Source organism: Rhinopithecus roxellana, chromosome 11 (genome assembly GCF_007565055.1).
Source record: "Rhinopithecus roxellana isolate Shanxi Qingling chromosome 11, ASM756505v1, whole genome shotgun sequence".
In the NCBI taxonomy this organism is placed as follows: Eukaryota; Metazoa; Chordata; class Mammalia; order Primates; family Cercopithecidae; genus Rhinopithecus; species Rhinopithecus roxellana.
The window spans coordinates 76,478,761-76,501,841 of record NC_044559.1 but is presented as its reverse complement, the minus strand read 5'-3'; the positions used below and the strand labels follow the sequence as shown (position 1 = coordinate 76,501,841).

Genomic DNA, 23,081 nt, shown 5'->3' with positions numbered 1-23,081 from the left:
TTTTTTTATTCAGAAATGTATTAAGACTGAAATACTTATCTCAAATAGAGTTCACCGCTTGTGAGGAATGGGGGAAAATATGAGTAACTTTAATTTCTTTTATTTTCAGTAAATTACTTGCAAAGTAATTTTATTAGCTTTATTTATTATTATTACTATTTTTTTTTTTTTTTTTTTTTTTTTGGAGACAGATTCTCTCTCTGTTGCCCAGGCTGAAGTGCAGTGGCATGATCTCAGCTCGGTGCAACCTCCGCCACCCAGGCTCAAGCGATTCTCCCGCCTCAGCCTCCTGAGTAGCTGGGGCTACAGGCACATGCCACGAAGCCTAGCTAATTTTTGTATTTTTAATAGAGGCGGGGTTTTACCATGTTGGCCAGGCTGGTCTCGAACTCCTGACCTCAGGTGATCCACCCACCTCGGCCTCCCAAAGTGCTGGGATTACAGACATGAACCTTGACACTCGGCTCAAAGTAATTTTAAAACAATACAGAGTTATTGAGATCTCCACACACCGAAGATAATAAATGCATCTCCTAACGGTATAAAGCTCCCACAAGCATGCTATTTCTAGGTTGGGGCTAACTCTGGAAAGAAGAGAGTAAATGGACAAAAGAATAGGGAGAGGATGGGAAGGGATAGAAAAGGAACCCCCACTTTTCCAACCCTAAGAACTTTCAAAGTTTAGTTTTTATCTCAGTTCTTTCAACTGTGGAAATTTCCATTTTAGGTAAAGTGAAGGAAAACATTCAGCTTATAATTTTGTTTTTACTTAGTTAACTCCATTATTCCCAAGGAATAGGAGGTCTTCCTTTAAACTTCCACTGAAGGAGAGAAAGAGAAAGAGAGAGACAGAGAGAGAGAAGCAAAAAAACCCAAAAGAATGCTTACCTCTCACACTGTAATTTGTACTTTTGGTATCTTTGAGAAAAAAATGTGATGTAAAAAAGAGATTATGGATTCAGTAGTGCTTTTTAAATGAATACGTATTTAAACATATTTAAATATTTAACACATCCTGTTTGTAGCAGAATGTGTTAAAAAAGAGTAGTTAGTGGCTATATAAGCACATTTTTATTTAATTTACAAACAGTGCTTATATGGATTTACCGACGCTGTAATGACGGAGGTCTTCAAAGGGATTGTGGCCTATGGATTGTGAACTGATGTAATTGACTCATTCCTGATCAACCTCAGATTTGCATTTAAATGGTTTCTTTCTAAGCATAGTTAACCTAGACAGTTTGATATACTAGAAAAAATGAAACAAAAGTGTCCTTGAATTTCCAAAGACTTATTCTGACCTAGCTACTCACTACCTCTGTGATTTTGGTAACTTATTTAATACCTTTAAATCTCATTTATGGCATTATGTATGTAAATATTGTATTCTGATAATGTTCTAACTACTCAGTATATCTTTCTTTTCCCTCCTTAATGTATTAATACCATTGTTTTTCAGTACTTTATCTGTTTTATTTTATTTCTATCTTCACTATGATTACAGCTTTCCACAAAAAAAGTTTGCGGCCCTCTGTTCGTGGGCCAGCAAAGAGAGCCCTTAATTATGTTCTGGTTTTTGTCCATAGATACAGGGAACCTAGTTGAGCTGGAGCAGAAAGCCATCTTTTTTTTTTGTCAGATATCTATTATCCTTCTGTTATTTCTATTTTTTCAAGTCTTTAGTGTGCCTGACACACAAAACAGAGTCCTCGTAAAATCTCCAACCTCTCAATTATAATGATGTAGGGATTTAAAAGAATGTATTTGCATTCATCCAACAAATATTTATTGAGCATTTTACTTGAGAATGGTAGTTTAAAGAACAGGCTGATATTAAAAGATGGATAAACTCCAATTCTTTGCTCAAAATCGAGTGGATTAAATACCAAAAAAGGGTGTAGTTTATAAATAGTACAACTTGAGTACTGATGAGGATGTTCCTAACTTTGCCTGAGGCTTATGGGGTGAGATGGGTGATACCTTAGAATTAGATTGAGGGTTGCAGGAAGAACACTGTAGGCTGAGGCGATACTGTGCTCAAATGGCATAGAAGCATTGACTGTGTATTGTGACTGATCAGTACGGCCAGAGCATAGTGTATGTATGCAGAATATGGTAGCAGGAGAGACAAAAGGTAATTTGGGATCAGAACCTATAATGATCATGCATGGCATCCAGAAATTTGAAATCTTCACTGTTGTCAGTGGAAAGCTATCAAATGTTTTTAAAACCTAGAAAGAATGATGCTTAGCAGCAGCATGAAGGGTGGATTCTGGTGGTAGAGATGGTGGTGTGGGGGAATACTAAGATAAATTAAAAATAAAGAGATGTTATTAATAGGTAGTGTGATGAAAAGAGCCTGGGCTTTAGAATCACAGGCGTGGTTTTAAACCTAGGTATTGGCTTTTGCAGTTGAGAACAAATTGGCTGCTTTGATTTTCAGTTTTGTTTTGTTTTGTTTACATGTTCCGGGTAGTAATAGTACTTGTTTTACAGTGTTCTTCTGAAGATTTTGTTATGGGCATGAAGCACCTGCTGTAGTGCTTGCCTGATACCAAATAAGGGTGCAGTTAATGATAACTGTCATTATTGTTAACATGAGTGACATTTATTATAATTGTTAAGGTGAAAAATAGTGAAAACCTGAATGAATTTAAGGATAGAAAATGGAGAACAGATTGGGACGAATCTTTCTGAAGTAAAATGAATAGGACTCAATTAGCGGAATACTTGGTGATTTATGGAAAGAATGGAATTGTGACTAACTAAAGTCTCTATCTAACCTGAATAACTTGGGGGGAAGGTGTTCGTGATGCCATTTTCCTGGTAAGGAATACAGAATACAGGAGGAATCTGTGATTGAGATGAAGGAAAGGAGTAAAATGATTTTGATTTGGTGGGCGTTTTTAGGTATTTAGGAGATTTTGGTGATAATATGAAGTAGGAAATTAGAAATTTGGTCTTGGGGCAAGAAATAAAGGATTGGAGAGTTATAATTATCTGCGTAGTGGTGGGAAAGCATGTTAATTTTGACTCCTTGACTAGAATTATGAATATCTTAATGGCAGGGCATGTTTTTAAACATAACCCCTGTATCCCCACACTACTGAGCTCTATGTAAACACTTGATTAATTCTTATTAAATGTGAGATTTAAAAAATAATATTCTTGATGGCTTTGTTAATAGAAAAGGTATTGCAGTTACTTTGATTTTTAATTTTTAAATGTTCACTTTATTTAAATTTATAAACTTAAAAAGTAGTTCTCTCTAAATACAGATCTTATTCTGTAACTAATTTTAACAAACTTTTGAGAAATATCTTAATTTAACTTCTTAAAACATCTAAATCTGTAAGTGTAAATTAAATTTATTTTCTCTGTAAATATTAATTTAATAAAACCTTAGATAAGTAAATCTTGTAAATCTAATATTTTAAAATTGTAAATGTAAACATTCTTAAGTTTTGTGAGTATTCTTATTCAGGATGCAAACTTAGTAAAATTTCAGCTTAAAATCATAAAGTCTAAAACAGCTATTCAAGTATACATTTTAAATTAGAATTACAAGACTGGCTCTAATAGGCCAGATTTTTCTTAAAACATTACAAATATTTACCAAATAGCCATAAAGTACCTATTTTGTAAACAGCTTTATTGAGACATAATTTACATACCTTGCAGTTCACCTATTTTAAGTGTACGGTTCACCGATTTTTATTATAGTCACAGAATTATGCAACCATCACCACAGTCTAATTTTAGAATATTTCCCTTAATGCAAAAAGAAATGTGTTGCCCATTTGCAATTATTTTTTCATTTTCACTCAGCCATAGGAAACCACTAATGTACTTTCTTCTTTCCATAGATTTGCTTTTTCAGGACATTTTATATCAGTGGACTCATAGTATGTGGTCTTTTGTTTCTGTCCTTTTTTCACCTAACACAATGTGTTTTGAGACTTATTCATCCATATTATAATTTTATTCCATTGTATGGATATACCACATTTTGTTTATCACAGATTACCTCTTAATATACAATACTTAAAATTTTAGTTCTTTTAAATCATCCTGTACTTGGTTCTTTTTTTAAAAAAAGAAACCTGAAAATAAGTAAATGAATCTTTTGTAAGTTAGACAAAAATGCAATAGAATAAACCCAAAGAAATGGATAATTGAAAAAAATTAGAGCAAAATTTAATGAAATCAGTGATATAATAGAGAAGATCAAAGTAGGTTTTTAAAAGAAGAAAAACTAAAAAAGCTGATAGGGATTGATCAAGGAATAAAAGAAACAAAAATAGTATGAAAATGAAGACTGATTATTCAGTTCCCACCTGTGAGTGAGAACATGCGGTGTTTGGTTTTCTCTTCTTGTGATAGTTTGCTAAGAATGATGGTTTGCAGCTGCATCCATGTCCCTACAAAGGACGCAAACTCATCCTTTTTTATGGCTGCATAGTATTCCATGGTGTATATGTGCCACATTTTCTTAATCCAGTCTGTCACAGATGGACATTTGGGTTGATTCCAAGTCTTTGCTATTGTGAATAGTGCCGCAATAAACATACGTGTGCATGTGTCTTTGTAGTAGAATAATTTATAATCCTTTGGGTATATACCCAGTAGTGGGATGGCTGGGTCATATGGTACATCTAGTTCTAGATCCTTGAGGAATTGCCATACTGTTTTCCATAATGGTTGAATTAGTTTACAATCCCACCAACAGTGTAAAAGTGTTCCTATTTCTCCACATCCTCTCCAACACCTGTTGTTTCCTGATTTTTTAATGATTGCCATTCTAACTGGTGTGAGATGGTATCTCATTGTGGTTTTGATTTGCATTTCTCGGATGGCGAGTGATGATGAGCATTTTTTCATGTGTCTGTTGGCTGTATGAATGTCTTCTTTTGAGAAATGTCTGTTCATATCCTTTCCCCACTTTTTGATGGGGTTTTTTGTTTTTTTCTTGTATATTTGTTTGAGTTCTTTGTAGACTCTGGATATTAGCCCTTTGTCAGATGAGTAGGTTGCAAAAATTTTCTCCCATTCTGTAGGTTGCCTGTTCACTCTGATGGTAGTTTCTTTTGCTGTGCAGAAGCTCTTTAGTTTAATTAGATCCCATTTGTCAATTTTGGCTTTTGCTGCCGTTGCTTTTGGTGTTTTAGACATGAAGTCCTTGCCCATGCCTATGTCCTGAATGGTACTACCTAGATTTTCTTCTAGGGTTTTTATGGTATTAGGTCTAACATTTAAGTCTCTAATCCATCTTGAATTAATCTTCGTATAAGGAGTAAGGAAAGGATCCAGTTTCAGCTTTCTACTTATGGCTAGCCAATTTTCCCAGCACCATTTATTAAATAGGGAATCCTTTCCCCATTTCTTGTTTTTCTCAGGTTTGTCAAAGATCAGATGGCTGTAGATGTGTGGTATTATTTCCGAGGACTCTGTTCTGTTCCATTGGTCTATATCTCTGTTTTGGTACCAGTACCATGCTGTTTTGGTTACTGTAGCCTTGTAGTATAGTTTGAAGTCAGGTAGCGTGACGCCTCTTGGACTCGGAAAGGGGAACATCACACACCGGGGCCTATCATGGGGGGGGGAGGGGGGAGGGATTGCATTGGGGAGTTATACATGATATAAATGATGAATTGATGGGTGCTGACGAGTTGATGGGTGCAGCACACCAACACGGCACAAATATACATATGTAACAAACCTGCACGTTATGCACATGTACCCTAGAACTTGAAGTATAATAAAAAAGAAAAAAAAAAGAAAATGAAGACTGACCACATATTAAAGAGTAAAAGACAAGGTATTTATAGCAGCCTGCCATTAGTTTTTATATAAACAGTCTTTTCCCTTTTCAGGAGATCTTTATTCTCAATCATATTTTTCTTAATGGAACTACTTTGAGTAACCCTTCCCCCGCCCCGCCCCCCCCCCCCCCCGTGAATGGCTGTTCTACTTTCAAAATCAGAGAATATCTATAAATGTCTTTTATCAATATTCATAAGCAACACATTGTCTACATTTTTCCTCTAGAATTTTGTAAATACTGCTTCATAGTTTTTTTTTTTGTTTTTTTTTTTTAACTTTCTTTTTTCTGTTTTAAGAGTTGGGGTCGGCCGGGCGCGGTGGCTCACGCCTGTAATCCCAGCACTTTGGGAGGCTGAGGCGGGCGGATCACGAGGTCAGGAGATTGAGACCATCCTGGTTAACACAGTGAAACCCCGTCTCCACTAAAAATACAGAAAATTAGCCGGGCGTGGTGGTGGGTGCCTTGTAGTCCCAGCTACTCGGGAGGCTGAGGCAGGAGAATGGCTTGAACCCAGGAGGCGGAGCTTGCAATGAGCCGAGATCGCACCACCTCACTCCAACCTGGGTAACAGAGCAAGACTCCATCTCAAAAAAATATATAAAAAGTAAAAAAATAAATAAAAAGAGACATGGGGTCTCTCAGTGTTGCCCAGGTCAAACTCCTGGATTCAACCAATCCTTCCACTTAAGCTTCCCAAGTAACTGGGACTACAGGTGTGTGTGTCACCACATACCATACCCAGCTCTCCATAGATGTTTAGCATTTACATTTACCAGTGAAATGACTGGTAGTCTAGATCTCTTTCCTCTTATTTTAAGTAAAATTAAGTGAAATATTTTCCATATTTGGAGCTTGTAAAGAGTTATTGTTGAAATTCAGATATTTTACCAGGAGAGTCTACATGTATAGCTTCCCCTCTGACCCCCAGTTGCTGCCCCAGTATTTCATGGAGCCCATTAGATAAGACGACCCAAGTCAGTAATCAGCATTAGGAAGTTTTTGTTTCCTTTTCCTTCTCTAAACTTTTTTTTTTAATTTAAATGTTTAAAATGTTCATTCTTTGCCTTTTCTTGTTCTAAAAATCTTGTTTTACAGATATCGCACGTCTGGCCACCTCATCTCTAATCTTTTTATCATGATGTATGTGTCTTTGACACTTTACTATGCCATATTAGGGCATTTCTTCTTTCCTTCCTTCCATCCGTTCCTCTGTCCGTCCGTCAGTCTGCCTTCTTTCATTGGTCTCCCTTTGTTGCCCTGGCTGGAGTGCAGTGGCGCAATCTCGGCTCACTGCAGTTTCCATCTCCTGGACTCAAGTGATCTTCCCACGTCAGCCTCCCAGGTAGCTGGGACTACAGGTGTGTGCCACCACCCTGGGCTAATTTTTTGTACTTTTTGTAGAGACGAAGTTTTGCCATGTTGTCCAGACTGATAGTAGAACATTTCTTAAGTTGATTTTCTTTTTTTTTTTTTTTTTTTTTTTTTTTTTTTTTTTTTTTTTTTTTTTTTTTAGAGGCGGAGTCTTGCTCTGTCGCCCAGACTGGAATGCAGTGGCGCAATCTCTGCTCACTGCAAGCTCTGCCGCCCGGGTTCACGCCATTCTCCTGCCTCAGCCTCCCGAGTAGCTGGGACTACAGGCACCCGCCACCTTGCCCGGCTAGTTTTTTGTATTTTTAGTAGAGACGGGGTTTCACCATGTTAGCCAGGATGGTCTCGATCTCCTGACCTCGTGATCCGCCCGTCTCAGCCTCCCAAAGTGCTGGGATTACAGGCTTGAGCCACCGCGCCCGGCCCTTAAGTTGATTTTCTAAATCGCTATTTTGTTGTGTATTTTTCTGCTTAATTCTGTTTGGTAATTTTAGTAGTTTTTCAAGCATTTGTTGTCTGCTCTTTTATTCAGAGCTCTTTGCTCTTTAAAAGAAAGAAAAAAAATGCTATTCTCCCTGGCCTCAATAAAATTAGTATGTATAATTTTTCTTCAAGTTCTACTGTTTTTGTCTTCATTAATTCTGTTTCAGTTTGGGCCCATTAGTTGTGATTAAAGTGCTCCTTCTCTTTGGTATATCTGGCCAGGTTTCGTCATCAGTTCTTGTGCTGGGTAATTCTGAGAGTGGTAAGTGAGCCAACAAATGGGGTTCATCATAGTGCATCATCTGGGAGAATGTGCTCAGGAGGAGAGGAAGAATTATTAATGCATGTAGTTCTCTAATAATGAAATGAATCACCAGGGGTAGTAAGGGGAAGAGAAGCCTGAATGGTCATTGTTCATTATCTATAGAAGTTCATCTGGTCTTTGATTTAATAACACACTGAGATAGTTGGAGTGTCAATTAAAAAGAATTGATTACCTTAATTACCTTGGATAGAATATAAAAGATTGTATAATCTAGTGCTCTAAAATTATTACAATTACTATTGTACCAACCCAATACTTTCACTTTGTGACTGACTTGGTATGAAGCTCAGTGTGGTGGTGGCATCAAGTCACACATTCTGAGTTTTAAGTAAACAACTCCAGATAATATCATTTGCCTCTTTGTTTATTAGGACACTAATTGATTATTATTGCCAGCAAGCACCTTTGAACTGATACTTTGTAAAATATAATACAGTCATGTGTTGCTTAACAATGGGGATGCATTATGAGAAATACATCCTTAGGCAGTTTCATCATTTTTCAAACATCGTAAAGTATACCTGCACAAACCTAGGTAATACAGCCTACTACATACCTGTGCTATTTGGTATAGCCTGTTGCTGCTAGCCTACAAACCTGTACGGCATATTACTGTACTGAATACTGTAGAAAATACCACCATTGTCACACAATATCATTGTCACACAGTGGTAAGTATTTGTGTATCTAAACATAGAAAAGGTACAGTAAAAATTGTCTCACCTGGATAGGGCACTTACCATGAATGGAGAGTGCAGGACTGGAAGTTGCTCTGGGTGAGTCAGTGAGTAAGTGGTAAGTGAACACGAAGGCCTAGAACATTGCTGTACACTACTATTGACTTATAAATACTGTACACTTAGGCTACACTGAATTTATTTAGGAATAAAGTAATTGCAGTCCAACATTACAGTGGCTATAATCACCAAGCAGTAGGAATTTTTCAGCTCCATTATAATCTTATGGGTCTACCGTGGTATATGCAGTCCATCCTTGACTAAAACATCGTTATATGGCACATGACTGTACTTTATTGAAGACTGAGCAGCAAGCTCAGTACAAGCTTGAGTACAAGATCCAGGGGACCTTGATGTGGAAATTGCTAATTTTCTGGTATATTCCTACGTTTTCTTCAGCACCTCTCTGAAACTGCTAGTCTCTATACTGGTTATCTCAGAGGAGAGGTTCCCAAGACCCAGAAACCATTTTTTTCATTCTATTAATTTTTTTCCAAAAGAACAGGCTGTATTGGTGACCTTAGTTAGCTTTGTATTTGATATATTCCTATTCTTTTACTTTTTATAACCTGTTTTCCCCCTTTTCGTTGGAAATGGATTGTGATTTAGATAGAAGGGGGAAATTTGTGGGAGATCTTAGTCTTCTATCTTTTGTTTTTGAGAGCTGTGTGATTAAATCAGAAGCTAATCAGATATGTGAAGCCTTCCTATAAGAGAAACATTGTTCCTGTAAGAGAAACATTGCTTCCTAGCCTTCCTGGAGCGTTAATTCTCCTTGAGGAGATAAGACATAAATGAATAAAAGAAAAATGAGACCATAGGGTTTTAATAGCCTGTGACAAATTTTATTTTACAAAATACTTGAAAAGACAGTGTCTTGTAAATGGCAGAAAGCAGAGAAGACATTAGGCAACTGACTTTTATTTAAAATCAAGCAACAATCTGAGAATTCTGAGGATGAGAAAACTGGAAACTAAAGATCAATGAGGGCAGGTAACATGTCAGCTCAACACTGCCTGTTGAACAGTCCCTGGCAGATGACAGACTCTCAGTTAGTATATGTTGGATAAATGAATATGTATTTGTTGAACAATTTGAAGATTATCTTGAAGGAGAGAGATACTATATTTGAGCAGAGGTGAGATGCAAAGGCTTGAGAAAATATTAGGAGGTAGGAATGATCACTGAATACAACAGAAGACCATCCTGACCAGAGCTGTGGGAATGAACAGGAAAGCTCTGGTAAGCCAGCTGACAGTAGGTAGGATCAAATTATAAGCAGTTTTGATTGCTGAATTAGGAAGTTGGAGTTTGTTCTTTAACCAGTGTGAACTTTGAAGAGGTGGTGGCATCATTGAAACTGTTTTAGGAATAGCCTGAAGACATGGTGCAGGTTGCAGTGAAGAAGAAACGAGATCAGCCTTGAGACTAGTTGTGATGTTGGATAGGACTTCTTTCAAAAGTAGTCAACTTCCATAAAAAATTTTTTTTCCTTTATATGTGATGTGTAAAGGTAGTTTTTAAGCCCTAGTGATTGAACATAACGGCATGGCTGTCTTTTTCAGTATTTAGTTTTCCGTGGCATTTTGTTATTGAACTTTCTGGCTTTTCTGTGTTATCATGGTATACATTTTGAATATATTTGTTCTTCCCTTATTTGCCTTTTGTTAATGTCAAGCATAGCACATCAGACATTCCCTGTTGCTATGCAACTGCTAAATTCAATATTTAATATTAATAAAACTGAGTGACATTAACATCCAGTGAACAGAGGGTAGCAAAATATGACTTTACAGTATCTAATCAATAATATTTGTTAGGTTTAATGTATTGTTGCAGATATGAACAAAAGAGGAGTGACTTGTTTACAGTTGCTATTTTGAGCAAAAATAGTTGTGATTAAATCTTTGTGTTTATGACCAGATTTTTTGTTTGCTTTTATTCTTTCTTTGTCATTGCTTTTTGATCTGTGACTCAAGTTTTTGTTAGTATTATTGATCTTCTGCCCAATTTTCTTACATCAGATTCTGTTCTTTTTTAACATTTTTATCTCCCAAAGCTTTTATTTGCATTTTTCTTTCCTGGCATTATTTCTTGCTATATTTACTTTTTTCCTTTTCAAGAATTTATGCTCAGCCCGCAAATTTGGAATTTGTTACAATGTTATATAAACCCAGGTGAAAGAATATTAGATTTGCTCTTCAGGATAAGACCTGCTTAATAATTTCCTTTAGCTATTTGCAGTGTGTGTTTGATGCTTGCAAGGTGTTGAAATACGTTATTATTTGTGAAATCAGATTTTCTTTTGGGAGGGCAGGTAGGAGGGCTTAAGAATTGGAGATAGACTGTGGGATTTATTTTTTTTTTTAAGTCAGATCGTTCTGAAAATATCCAGTCTCTAGGGCCAAGATAGACAGTATCTAGCAGTTTCTTCTCTTCTCTTACCACTACCTACCCACTCCCACAACCCTGCCCCAACCCTTTTTCCTCCCTAGTGTGGAAGAGAGGGGACCATAGCAATTTAGTGGAATATATTTTAGTTTTAGTAGGTAAATAATAAACAGACATAGATACCTCCCATTTGTTTGAGTGGGTAGTTTGATTTTGTTAATGTCCTTGGAATAATTTTGATGGGAATTAAAGAGAGTTGGAAAACAATTACTCCCTAACAATAAATGAAAAATCTGGAATCTAGGATGTATCATATCGTATAGAAAAACCAGCTCTCTTATTACAGTATAAATAACACAAACTAGAGATTACTGAAAATTATGGCTTAATACTAAGGCAAAGAAATCCCTTACATTACCATCTTCTTATAGCCAGATACACAAAATACCATTTTCAGAGGCCATCATTTCTACCTCCTTACCTTCTAAATCCTTTTCTGTGGTTGTATTTGTGGCAAAGAATTGATACATGTGAGGGGGCCTTATGTATCCCGCAGGATGTAGTATTTTAATTTAAGTGGTACCTTATCTTTTAAGCATGGGAATGCTTTTTAACAATTAAAAAAATTGCCAAGCCCCTGGGCGACAGATTATGTTACAGAATACACAGTGCCCCTAGCTACTAGGAATTCAGTAACACTTTTTATATTTACTTTATTGTAGTAACAGTCCTATGCATTTGAAAAGTAGTATGTGTACTGAATGCACAAGACATTAATTTCTTCCCAAAGGCCACACTGAGAGTGCATATGGATTCATAAGACTCCTTGTTTGTAATAACCATTTGAGTTCCCAGTGAGGTCCATGGCACACATTTTGGGAACCACTGCTTTAATGTGTTATTTCTGGTATGTTGTATAAAGATACAGTCTGATTCCTGCTCTTGTTTTCCTCCTTACTCTCTTGACCCATAAAAAAATTGCAAGATGAATCCCAGCACTTTGGGAGGCCGAGGCAGGCTGATCATGAGGTCAGGAGATCGAGACCATCCTGGCTAACACGGTGAAACCCTGTCTCTACTAAAAATACAAAAAATTAGCCGGGCCGAGGGGCAGGCCCCTGTAGTCCCAACTACTCAAAAGGCTGAGGCAGGAGAATGGCGTGAACACAGGAGGTGCAGCTTGCAGTGAGCTGAGATCACATCACTGTACTCCAGCCTGGGCAACAGAGCGAGACTCCGTCTCAAAAAAAAAAAAAAAAATTGCAAGATGGCGAAGATATTTTTAAATTGTTTATCATTCAGTAGATCATCAGTATTTGAGATAATAAGCCAGAAAAAAAGTTTTTGATTTGTTTCATTTTCTACTTCTTTCACACTGGTAGAAGGACATAATAATTTAAACATTTGTATACAAGTATGTTTGATTTTTTTCTCTTTTTTTTTGTATGTATAATCAGTGGGGGTTTACATTTATAAAGGAACCAGCACATAGTTATTGTGGCAACGTTAAATAGTTACAAAAGTCTTTTAAGTCTTGTACCTTCTTTACAAAAGTCTTGTACCTTATGTTTGTGTGATGTAGTTTTTCTCAGTAAAGATTTCATAAACTGTTAACTCAAAATCTGTTGTCTCAATTGGTATTTTGAAAAATGCTATTTAGATTATTTTAGAAAGTTGTGAAAAATTTGAAGCAGTTTTTGACTGATTCATTGAGAAAAGTACCTTTTAAAATGGAGCCTGAGAGTTTGTACAAAGAGGTGTTTGGGATTTTGTAAAATGATTAGAGAATCTGTAGATTTTCATTCCTTCATTGGTCTTGTTCTTGAATGTGCTCAGAATTTGTGTTGAATGTTAATCATGGACAGAAATGCAAATGCCTCTTTTAGATTTGTCATTGACACTCTTTTTCTAAGCATCCCTTTAATAGTAATCCAGGATCCTTAAGAACTGGAAGAAAACATCATCTTTTTTTTTATGCAAAGATTATTCAATACTAGAATGAATATTATTGTGGTAATGGATTTTGTTTTTATCCTTTCAGGGTTTGAAAGTATTCTTGAAGGGCTGTTTGGACCTGCATTATTAAAAGATCTCAGTTTATTTAAAGGTATTCAAAATATTTTTGGTATTTCAAATTCTTCCTGGTGCCATACATGATACCTTGGTGATTTAAGCCTCAGTCTCCTTTTTATTCACGGTTTTATATGGATTAAAGTTATATTCATGTAAGCATCTTTTTGTGTTCAGTTGATATTGTTGATATATGTATGAATAATGTATTAACTGGTGAGCAGTTAAGACTTAAGAATTTTAAGAGTTAAAAATTTTAAGACAAATATGGTCTAACTACTTAGATTTTTGTTAAACGGTATTTTTTAAATTAATTGATTTATTTTCTGAAAAATTCTCTTTTATGACTATTAATTTGTTACTATTTTTGCAGACTGTGAACCTGAAAGCATTTCTGATTGGACTTTTGATGAAAACTGTTTATTCTGTTGTTTGAGAAGAGATAAAGTAAAGGTAACTAAGAAGCTTGTGAAACTTTTATTTAGTGTAATATTTTAAAGTTTTCATTTTTTAAAACATTGTATTACTTCATTGGAGGATTTGTAGGAAAAGGAAAGTATGGTTTTGTACTTACGAAAGAGTTTGATAGTAATCCTGGGTTTTGCAATTTAAATTATTTCCATCCTGTTGATTAGCCTGTTAAGAAACCTATATCCTACCATGCATTTGTTGTTGTTGTTGTGGGGTTTTTTGTTTGTTTGTTTTTTTGAGACGGAGTCTCGCTGTGATGCCCAGGCTGGAGTGAAATGGCACGATCTCGGCTCACTGCAGCAGCTGCCTCCTGGGTTGAAGTGATTCTCCTGCCTCAGCCTCCCGAGCAGTTGGGATTACAGGTGCCTGCCACTACACCGGCTAATTTTTGTATTTTTAGTAGAGATGGGGTTACACCATATTGGGCAGTCTGGTCTTGAACTCCTAAGCTCAAGTGATCTGCCTGCCTCAGCCTCCCAAAGTGCTGGGATTACAGGCCTGAGCCACTGCCCATGGCCCATGCATTATTTTATTTATATAGTTCACTAGGCAGAATAATTAATTAGGTCTCAAACTGTTGTGTTTATTTGAAAATGAAATGTGTGGCAATTCAATAATGGGAGTTATTTTTAGCACAAAAAGAATAGTAATGTAGATCTGGATCAAGCAGTTGCTAATTCATGTAGATTTGTGATACACTGTGGTTCTACTTTAAGACACTTCATAACATCTGCGCACGAATGCTGTTATTTTCAGTTATATAAACTGGCTGAACCTTTGTGTGTTTGTTGTTTTATTGCTTTGTTTTATACATAAACAGAATTTTGTTAGAAAACATTTCACTTGTTGGAAATATTTATTAATAGTGGTTTACTGTCTTTTACTTTTTTTTTCATGGTACATCGATTCTCTGTTTTAAAGCCTTGGGAACACTTTCTTCTGCCCTATACACTCTTAACGTAAATCATTGACCAGATTTTATCAGTTTTTCCCTCATAATGAATTTCATTTTTTTTCATTTCCACAATCATTACTATAGTTCTCTCTTAGTTTTCTTCAGTCTCTTAAATAGTCCTACAAGGTTAAACTCCTCCCAACCCTCACCCCTTAAATGGTGTAGAAATGTTACCTTATACTTAGTCTTTGATGACTTTCTCATTGTCTTCTGGATTCATTAGCCTAACAGTGCCTCAGTACCCTCCACATTTTAATCCACTTTTCTTTCTAATGATGTCCCACTAGTCTTCTATACAGTTTTCTTTCAACTAAGCTATTTCTTTATAGCTAGAAATTCCCTTGCTTTTACTCTTAAGCACCATCCTTCCTCTGTTTCTATTGCTGTTTCAACCTTTCACACTGTTGTCAATATTATCTGTGCCAGTTACTTGTCAGTTAATATTCTGCCTTATTTTGTTCATCCTTTTTCATGTTTGAATCTTTTGTTCCTAACTACATTGTCAACTGCTAAAAACTGGGCAGACCATGCTCTATGCTTCCTTGGACCCCTGCATATAACCATTATATCACTATTTGTGTTGGCAAGTTGCTTTAAAATTTGAAAGCCATCATGTAGTCAACTTAAGTGCTTCATAATGTTCTTCTTTTATGGCTTCGTTTTCTTGTTTTCTACATGAAGAAGTTGTTGCTCTGACTATTTGGAATGGTCTATTTTTGTTGAATTGAGGAAGAAAGTGTTTTAAAATTTAATCTGTCTCCAAAAAGACTAGAAAAGAAAGCAACATTGTTTTGAGTTAAACTTCCAGTGAAATTGAAGTTCATAATTTTAAACTGTGTGTGTGTGTGTGTGTGTGTGTGTGTCTGGTGGCTCTTTATTGAACAAGCCATTTAATAGGAATTTTTGAAGAATAAAAAGAAGAAACAGTTACTAATTTTTTTTTTCAGGTTAGGATAAGGAAGAGAGCCATTCTATGCTTGGTAGTTGTATATAGTATATTCTTGTAATATGATTGTGAGTTTTCCCTTGCTGTATGAGGGTAAAATATTATATGAATTTTTTTTTTTTAAGAGACAGGGTCTCGGCCGGGCGCGGTGGCTCAAGCCTGTAATCCCAGCACTTTGGGAGGCCGAGACGGGCGGATCACGAGGTCAGGAGATCGAGACCATCCTGGCTAACACGGTGAAACCCCGTCTCTACTAAATGCAAAAAAAAAAAAAAAAAAAACTAGCCGGGCGAGGTGGCGGGCGCCTGTAGTCCCAGCTACTGGGGAGGCTGAGGCAGGAGAATGGCGTAAACCCGGGAGGCGGAGCTTGCAGTGAGCTGAGATCCGGCCACTGCACTCCAGACCGGGCGACAGAGCAAGACTCCGTCTCAAAAAAAAAAAAAAAAGAGAGAGACAGGGTCTCACTGTGTTGCCCAGGCTGGATTAAGTGATCCTGCTTCTTCAACCTTCCAAGTAGCTGCGACTACAGGTACACGCCACCACACCCAGCTTGTGTGAATATTTTTAGAAGAAAATACAGATAGAGAAAGTCATGAAATGGTGAAGCACTTAAAATAACTGTTTACTGTTTGTAGTTCTACAGTTTTTAGTTGGTTTTCTAAATAGAAATAATTTTTCCATTTGACAACTCAGCTGGTTCTGGGAAAGCTGTTTTTCTCCGTTAGATATTGTATCCTGTCTTTGGCGTTTATTTTTGGAGACAGTCATACATCTGTAATGGAAAATAGGAAAAGAGAAACCCTATATCATGTGAATTGTCAGATTTACAGTATTTCTTTAGTTGTGTTAGACTTAAAGTGTTTGTGTTGGAACTCTTTGCAGTCACTTGGAGCATCTTGTCTGAGAAGAACTAGAGTCTGGAAATTAAATTTTTTTTTTTTTTTTTTTTTTGGAGATTTATTATATCTGTTGGATTGAGGCTTGCATTTTAAGGCTGGCTTAACATTCTAAAATAGAAGGAGCTATCTGGAGAATATGGTAATAGCCAATAGGTGGCAGCATAGAGCATGGTATTGGAAGCTCGAGTTTGAGATTGGCATGGTGAGATAATCTAGGTAGTATTTGGAAAAGCACTTAGAAATATTGACCTGATATTTGGGAAACAGCAGTTATGCATACTTTTAGCTAGTTGGATTTTCAGTAAATGCTAAATCTGTAGAATGGATAAAGCAAATACATTATTTATATTTACCTTTAGAAATATGTTGGCGAAAAATCTGAAGTAGACTCTTTGGGAAGTAGAACAGGGATTCACCTAGAGATTAGGAAAACTTTTTGAACTATGCTTCAGGATCCTGTGGAAGTTAGAGAATGTAATTTGTAAAGAAAAGGCAGCTAACATGTTCTGAGCATCTACTATGTGCCAGTTATTTTTACCTGTTCCTTTTTTTTTTTTTTTAATGAGACAGGGTCTTGCTCTGTTGCCCAGGCTGGAGTGCAGTGGTGCGATCTTGGCTCACCGTAACCTCCGCCTTCTGGGTTCAAGCGATTCTCATGCCTTAGCCTCCCAAGTAGCTGGGACTACAAGCATGTGCCACCATGCCCAGCTAAGTTTTGTATTTTTGGTAGAGACAGGGTTTCACCATGTTGGCCAGGCTGGTCTTGAACCCCTGACCTCAAGTGATCCACTCGCCTCAGCCTCCCAAAGTGCTGGGATTACAGGCGTGAGCCACCACGCCCTCCCGCTCCTATTTAATCTTCAAAACAATCCTGTAAAGTTGATTAAAGACACCCTAGTTTTCTAAATAAAGAAGTGGAAAGGGTCAGAGATATTCAGTTATGGGCAAAATCACATAGCTGGGATTTGATGCATGTTTTTAGAATATATGCATTTTGTTAACAGTAGGAGCAGGAACATGGAAAGTGGAGAGCAAGAATTAAGTAGGTCTTGGAATTCAGTTGGAAAGAGGGAGGGAATCCTCAGTTGGAAATTTCTCAGTTGGAAAGAGGGAAAGTGTATTTGAAATGACCAATTATAGCTGTGTTAGGAATCTGTGAGTGAATTACTGCCTGCCTGCCTCGGTTACTTACTTACTTCTTTCCTTCCTCCCTTTTTCTGTTTTATGGGCATATAAAGTAGGCACTCTAAAGTATTTATTAAATGAGTGTCTAAGAAGTCAGGAGGCTTAATAAACTTGGAAAATTATAATAATAGCTGTTTTGAGTGTTTTTACATATATACACAATTCTCTGTGTACTGCTTATTCATGAGGCTTTTCTGTAACTTTTTTTTTTTTTTTTTGAGATGGAGTCTCACTCTGTCATGCAGGCTGAAGTGCAGAGGCATGATCTTAGCTCGCTGCAGCCTCCACCTCCCTGGTTCAAGCAATTCCCCTACCTCAGCCTCCCGAGTAGCTGGGATTACAGGCGCATGCCACCACGTCTGGCTAATTTTTTTGTATTTTTAGTAGAGATGGGGTTTCACCATGTTGGTCAGGATGGTCTCGAACTGCTGACCTCAGGCAGTCCGCCTCAGCCTCCCAAAGTGCAGTTACAGGTGTGAGCCACTGCATCCGACCTTCTTTAACCTTTCTTTAAGCTTCAAATTTTTAAACTAATTTTAGCCTTATAAAACAGTTGTAAAAATTGTGAAAGGAATTCCCATATATTCTTTAACCAGATTCTCCCAATGTTAGCGTGTTACATAACCACAGTACAATTATAAATTCAGGAAATTAACAATGATACAATAGTGTAATCTGCAACCCTTTGCAAATTTGCCAGTTATCCCACCAGTATCCTTTATCTGGTCCAAGATCCAGTCCAGGATTATAGTCTGACTGATGCTGTACTGTTCTTCATGCATCATGTCAGAAAGCACATGGTGATACTTACTTTGATCACTTGGTTAAGGTGCTGTCTGCCTCTTTTCTCTAAGGTTTCTTTATTTTTTTTTTTTTTTTCTTTTTTGTAGCTAATGGATACATTGTTGGGGGAGGTACTTTGAGATATTGTAAATACCCTCTTTTTAAATTATACTAGTTATTTATCATCTAATTTTAGCATCCATTGATGAACATTGCCTGAAAAAAATATTACTGTGGTGTTTACCAAATGATTTTCTCTTTCCATTATTTCTTCTACATTTATGAGTTGGAATTCTACTGTAAGGAAGAGCTTCTCTTTCTCCCCGTTTATGTTGTTGTTTTAATATATCAGTACGAACTCATGGATTCTTATTTCAATCTGTGGATTATAATTCATTATAGTCCTTGTTTACTTAGCAGTTCAGATTATCCTAGGCCATTTAGAGCCCTTTGAAGTTGCCTCTTGTGTCCTTTTTGACATCTTTGTTTTCTTTAAAGCACTTTTTTTTACTTTTTGGCATGAAAAGATGTTCCAGTCTTAACATACTTTCCCTGTCCCAGCCCTGGATTTCTCCAAAGAACTCTAGTTCCTTTTAATCAGAGAACTGTATAAGAATTCAAGGTGTGGGCACTAGGTGTACTCTTGGTACTAGAGTGTCATTGCTTTGAAACATGTATGTTTACTAAAATACACGTGTAACTATGTTATTTTGTATATCAATGAAAAACCATCTAATGAGATTTTTTGATTACAGATATGTTGATAGTATGAAGAGCTAATCCAGTAGTAGAAGGTGGGGGAGAGATGGGAAGGAAGAGAAATTACTTTTAGTAGTTAATTCCTAAAAACAGACTGCTTCATTGATGAATCTGTTCTTGTGTATGGCTGGGATAGAGATAGCTGTTGTAAAGTACAGATAACATGGATGATTCACTAAGGATGATGGGAGTGTAGGATGTTATACCAAAATATAAAATTAGTTTATGCACTTAGGTTTAAGACTAAAGTAAGTTCAGTATTTGATTGGCATATTAGAAGAATGTTTTAAGAAGTTAGTACTTAAGGCTGGGTGGCTCATGCCTGTAATCTCAGCACTTTGGGAGGCCTCAGGCAGGCAGATCACTTGAGGCCAGGAGTTTGAGACCAGCCTGGCCAGCAAGGCAAAACCCCATCTCTACTGAAAATGCAAAAAAAATTAGCTGACTATGGTAGCCCATGCCTGTAATTCCAGCTACTTGGGAGGCATGAGAATCGTTTGAACCTAGGAGGTGGAGGTTGCAGTGAGCCGAGATCGTGCCTGGGCAACACAGAAAAACTCTGCAAAAAAAAAGAAGGTTGAACTTGATCTGTATTTTTGAAGAATATGTAAGTCTGGACGAGCAGAGATGAAAGGTCACATCCTAGTTGGAACAGGGCATTTATTTTTGGAAGTAACCGGTGATATATGGTTGAAGCCAGATAACCTTTCAGTGCCCAGCTAGCTCAAGAGTCATGTAACTAGATCTTTTTCATTGTATCATCATATTTTGCTGAATGTTTCTTAATTTCTTCCAATTTGTGAATATGCATTAAGTTTGATTATATCCCTTTAACATTTTAGTTTTTATTGCATTTTATTTTGTTTTGAGATGGAGTCCCGCTCTTGTTGCACAGGCTAGAGTGCAGTGGCGCCATCTTGGCTCACTGCAACCTCCACTTCCCAGATTCAAGTGATTCTCCTGCCTCAGCCCCTACAAGTAGCTGGGATTACAGGTGTCCGCCACCATGCCTGGCTAATTTTGTATTTTTAGTAGAGATGGGGGTTTCACCATGTTGGTCAGGCTGGTCTCAAACTCCTGACCTCAGGTGATCTGCCTGCCTCAGCCTCCCAAAGTGCTGGGATTACAGGCGTGAGCCACCACACCTGGCCTTTATTGCTATTTTAATACATTGAATTTTTTTTTTCCCCAAGCCAAACTGTATCCAGCTTTATTAAAGATACTTTCGATAAACAATTGTAGTATTTCAGGCAGGACATGGGCAGACAGTCGTTAACAGTATAGAAGAACTTTCAAACTCCCTTCTTCAGTGGACTACCAAAAATCAGAAAGCCACTATAAAACCGAATGAAGTCTTCATCTGATTATCTGAATGGGGAAAGTTTAGAGTGAGGGTTGACATTTCACATGTAGCATGTTGTTTAACAGCTTTTCAAGAGCTGACCCAGACTTTAAGGAAGTGAAATGAAAATGGCAGTATTTATCTGAAAATCCACAATCTAGAAATGGAATCACTGCTCTTTTGGGGGTGCCATCACTGGAAAGTCCAGATTGCCTGACACACTGGTAACCGATTATTGGGGGTCAGGTCCCAACAGATGTCTGGATTTAAGGGAGTTAAGTCTATGCTGAAAGGTGGAAAGGAAGAAGAAGACTTAAAAATGCGTTTGTTTTTCCATGCCACAGGCTTTTGTGCCATGGTGCTTACGTGTATCAAAGTCAGGGAATCCCACCTCCTGGGAGCCAAGAGGAAGTCTCTCAAAATTAGAAGGGAAAGGTGTTTTCCCCGCAACAGTCTAGCTTCGGAGACATTCTATTAGTGACCTATGCCCCTTCCCCCAAAAGCAACAGTGAAGTATTCCGTGTGCTCACAGCGTAGCTTAAAAAAATATGTAAGTAAATAAGTCGGGCACGGAGGCTCACGCCTGTAATCCCAGCACTTTGGGAGGCTGAGGCAGATGGATCACAAGGTCAAGAGATCAAGACCATCCTGGCCAACATGGTGAAACCCTGTCTCTACTAAAAATACGAGAAAATTAGCTGGGCGTGGTGGCATGTGCCTGTAGTCCCAGCTACTTGGGAGGCTGAGGCAGGAAAATCACTTGAACCCAGGAGGTGGAGGTTGCAGTGAGCCAAGATTGCGCCACTGCACTCCAGCTTAGGGAGAGAGCAAGATTCCATCTTCAAAAATAATAATAATATAAATAAAACGAAGCAAAACCAAATTCTGCATTTTTATGAAACTTGGTAAAAAATAGAATTTCAAACTACACAGTCACCAGAAGTACAGTTATCAAAAATGCACACACTTCACTCGGCATCTGCAGCACCTTCAGCTTTCTGTGCCTGGTCTGATTTGGCATTTCCCATTTTCTGCAGGGTTATTCCCCTCCTTGCCAGCATCAGCTTTTCCCTTTTTCCCTTTGTGTACCTTCTCTCCCTCCTTTGCAGGGCCCTTTGAGACTTGGGCTCTGGCTTTGAAGGAGCAGGGTTAGCAGACAACCTCGCAGATCTCTGTGGTTCGTCCTTCACCTTGGCATTATCTCCTCTAGCATCCCCTTCAGCCTTTCTCTAAGCATACTGGTGGTGACAGCGGTAGGATGTAGGTGCTGGCCACGAGATGCAGTGGTGCGTGGCCTTTGGTAGTCCAAGGGTTGTTCTCACGTCTTCTTCACATTGTTCCCATTGAAAGTTGATATTACGAGCAAGCAGATGATAAATCTAGTTGTTACTTTTATATTGTATTATTCAAAGTGTATTTATGTTGAATATGTTACTTTGGGCATATTCATACCTGCTCGATGTGACTTGCCTGTCATCTTACACCAGAATACCACAAATCGATAAGTATTTACCTGTGATATAAAAGGCACTATGGAAGAAAAATTTCAATAAGTTTCTGTGTATTAGGAGTGAGAAAGAAACGTGAGATATTTAAAGAAGATATATATAATTTATTATCATTTTGAAATGGAGTCTTGCTCTGTCGCACAGGCCGTACAGTGGCACGATCTTAGCTCACTACAACCCTCACCTCCTGGGTTCAAGCAATTCTCGTGCCTCAACCTCCTGAGTAGCTGGGACTACAGGCACATGCCACCCCACCCAGCTAATTTTTGTATTTTTAGTAGAGATGGGATTTCACCATGTTGGCCAGGCTGGTCTTTAACTTCTGACCTCAAGTGATCCACCTGCCTTGGCTTCCCAAAGTACTGGGATTACAGGCGTGAGCCACTGTGCCCAGCCTGTATATGAGATTTAAATAGAATGCAGAGTTAAATAGATATCACATATTAATACATGTTAATTAGGTGCTCAGTTAATTGTCCAAATCTAAATTGCTGGGTCTAACCTTGTTGTATTTCCAGATGTTTGGTATAGATTATTTAGAAGGATTAAAGAAAACTGCTTGATATGAATCAGTGCTCAGTAAGAGATTCCGTGAAATATCAAAGAGTTTATTTTTTCTCCTCCAATTTGTAGAGTTGTTTGCAAAACAGGCAAAGAGAAATCATTGTTGACTGCTCTGTTCAGTTTTATGTGGTCAGAGTCAATGAATAGAGTAATCATTTGGCAAGATTATTAAATGTCTGGTTCTGTGTTTGGCCAGAGAGGATAACAAGTAAAAGACCTGATCCCCCCTTGCTTGTGGAGTATTGGGGAAACTGGGTGGCAAAAGCAATTAGACTTGTAATCTATAAGGAGATTTAAATCATCTACCCTGTGCACCCAGAACCAGAGTTATCATATAGGCAGGGAACATTAAAAGTAAAATCCCATGCTCATTCCCATATTTAGTATTTTAGAGACAGTGGCTAATGTAAGAAAATATAAGTACTGTAGCAGTTTGAGAGGTGCAGTAGATGACACTGGAGTTGCTTAATC

General features: G+C 37.5%; 1 protein-coding gene across 15 annotated transcripts in view; it reads left to right on the top strand.

Annotated features, from left to right (window-relative positions):
* The window catches only part of LCOR (ligand dependent nuclear receptor corepressor), a 156,026-nt gene that overhangs the window by 71,610 nt on the left and 61,335 nt on the right, over positions 1-23,081 (top strand). For all 15 annotated transcript variants that reach the window (XM_030940539.1, XM_030940546.1, XM_030940543.1 and 12 more), the window contains 2 exons: positions 13,170-13,235; positions 13,572-13,651. In XM_030940539.1, coding sequence (XP_030796399.1) covers positions 13,170-13,235; positions 13,572-13,651 — 146 coding nt within the window. The remainder of the gene's footprint in view (positions 1-13,169; positions 13,236-13,571; positions 13,652-23,081) is intronic.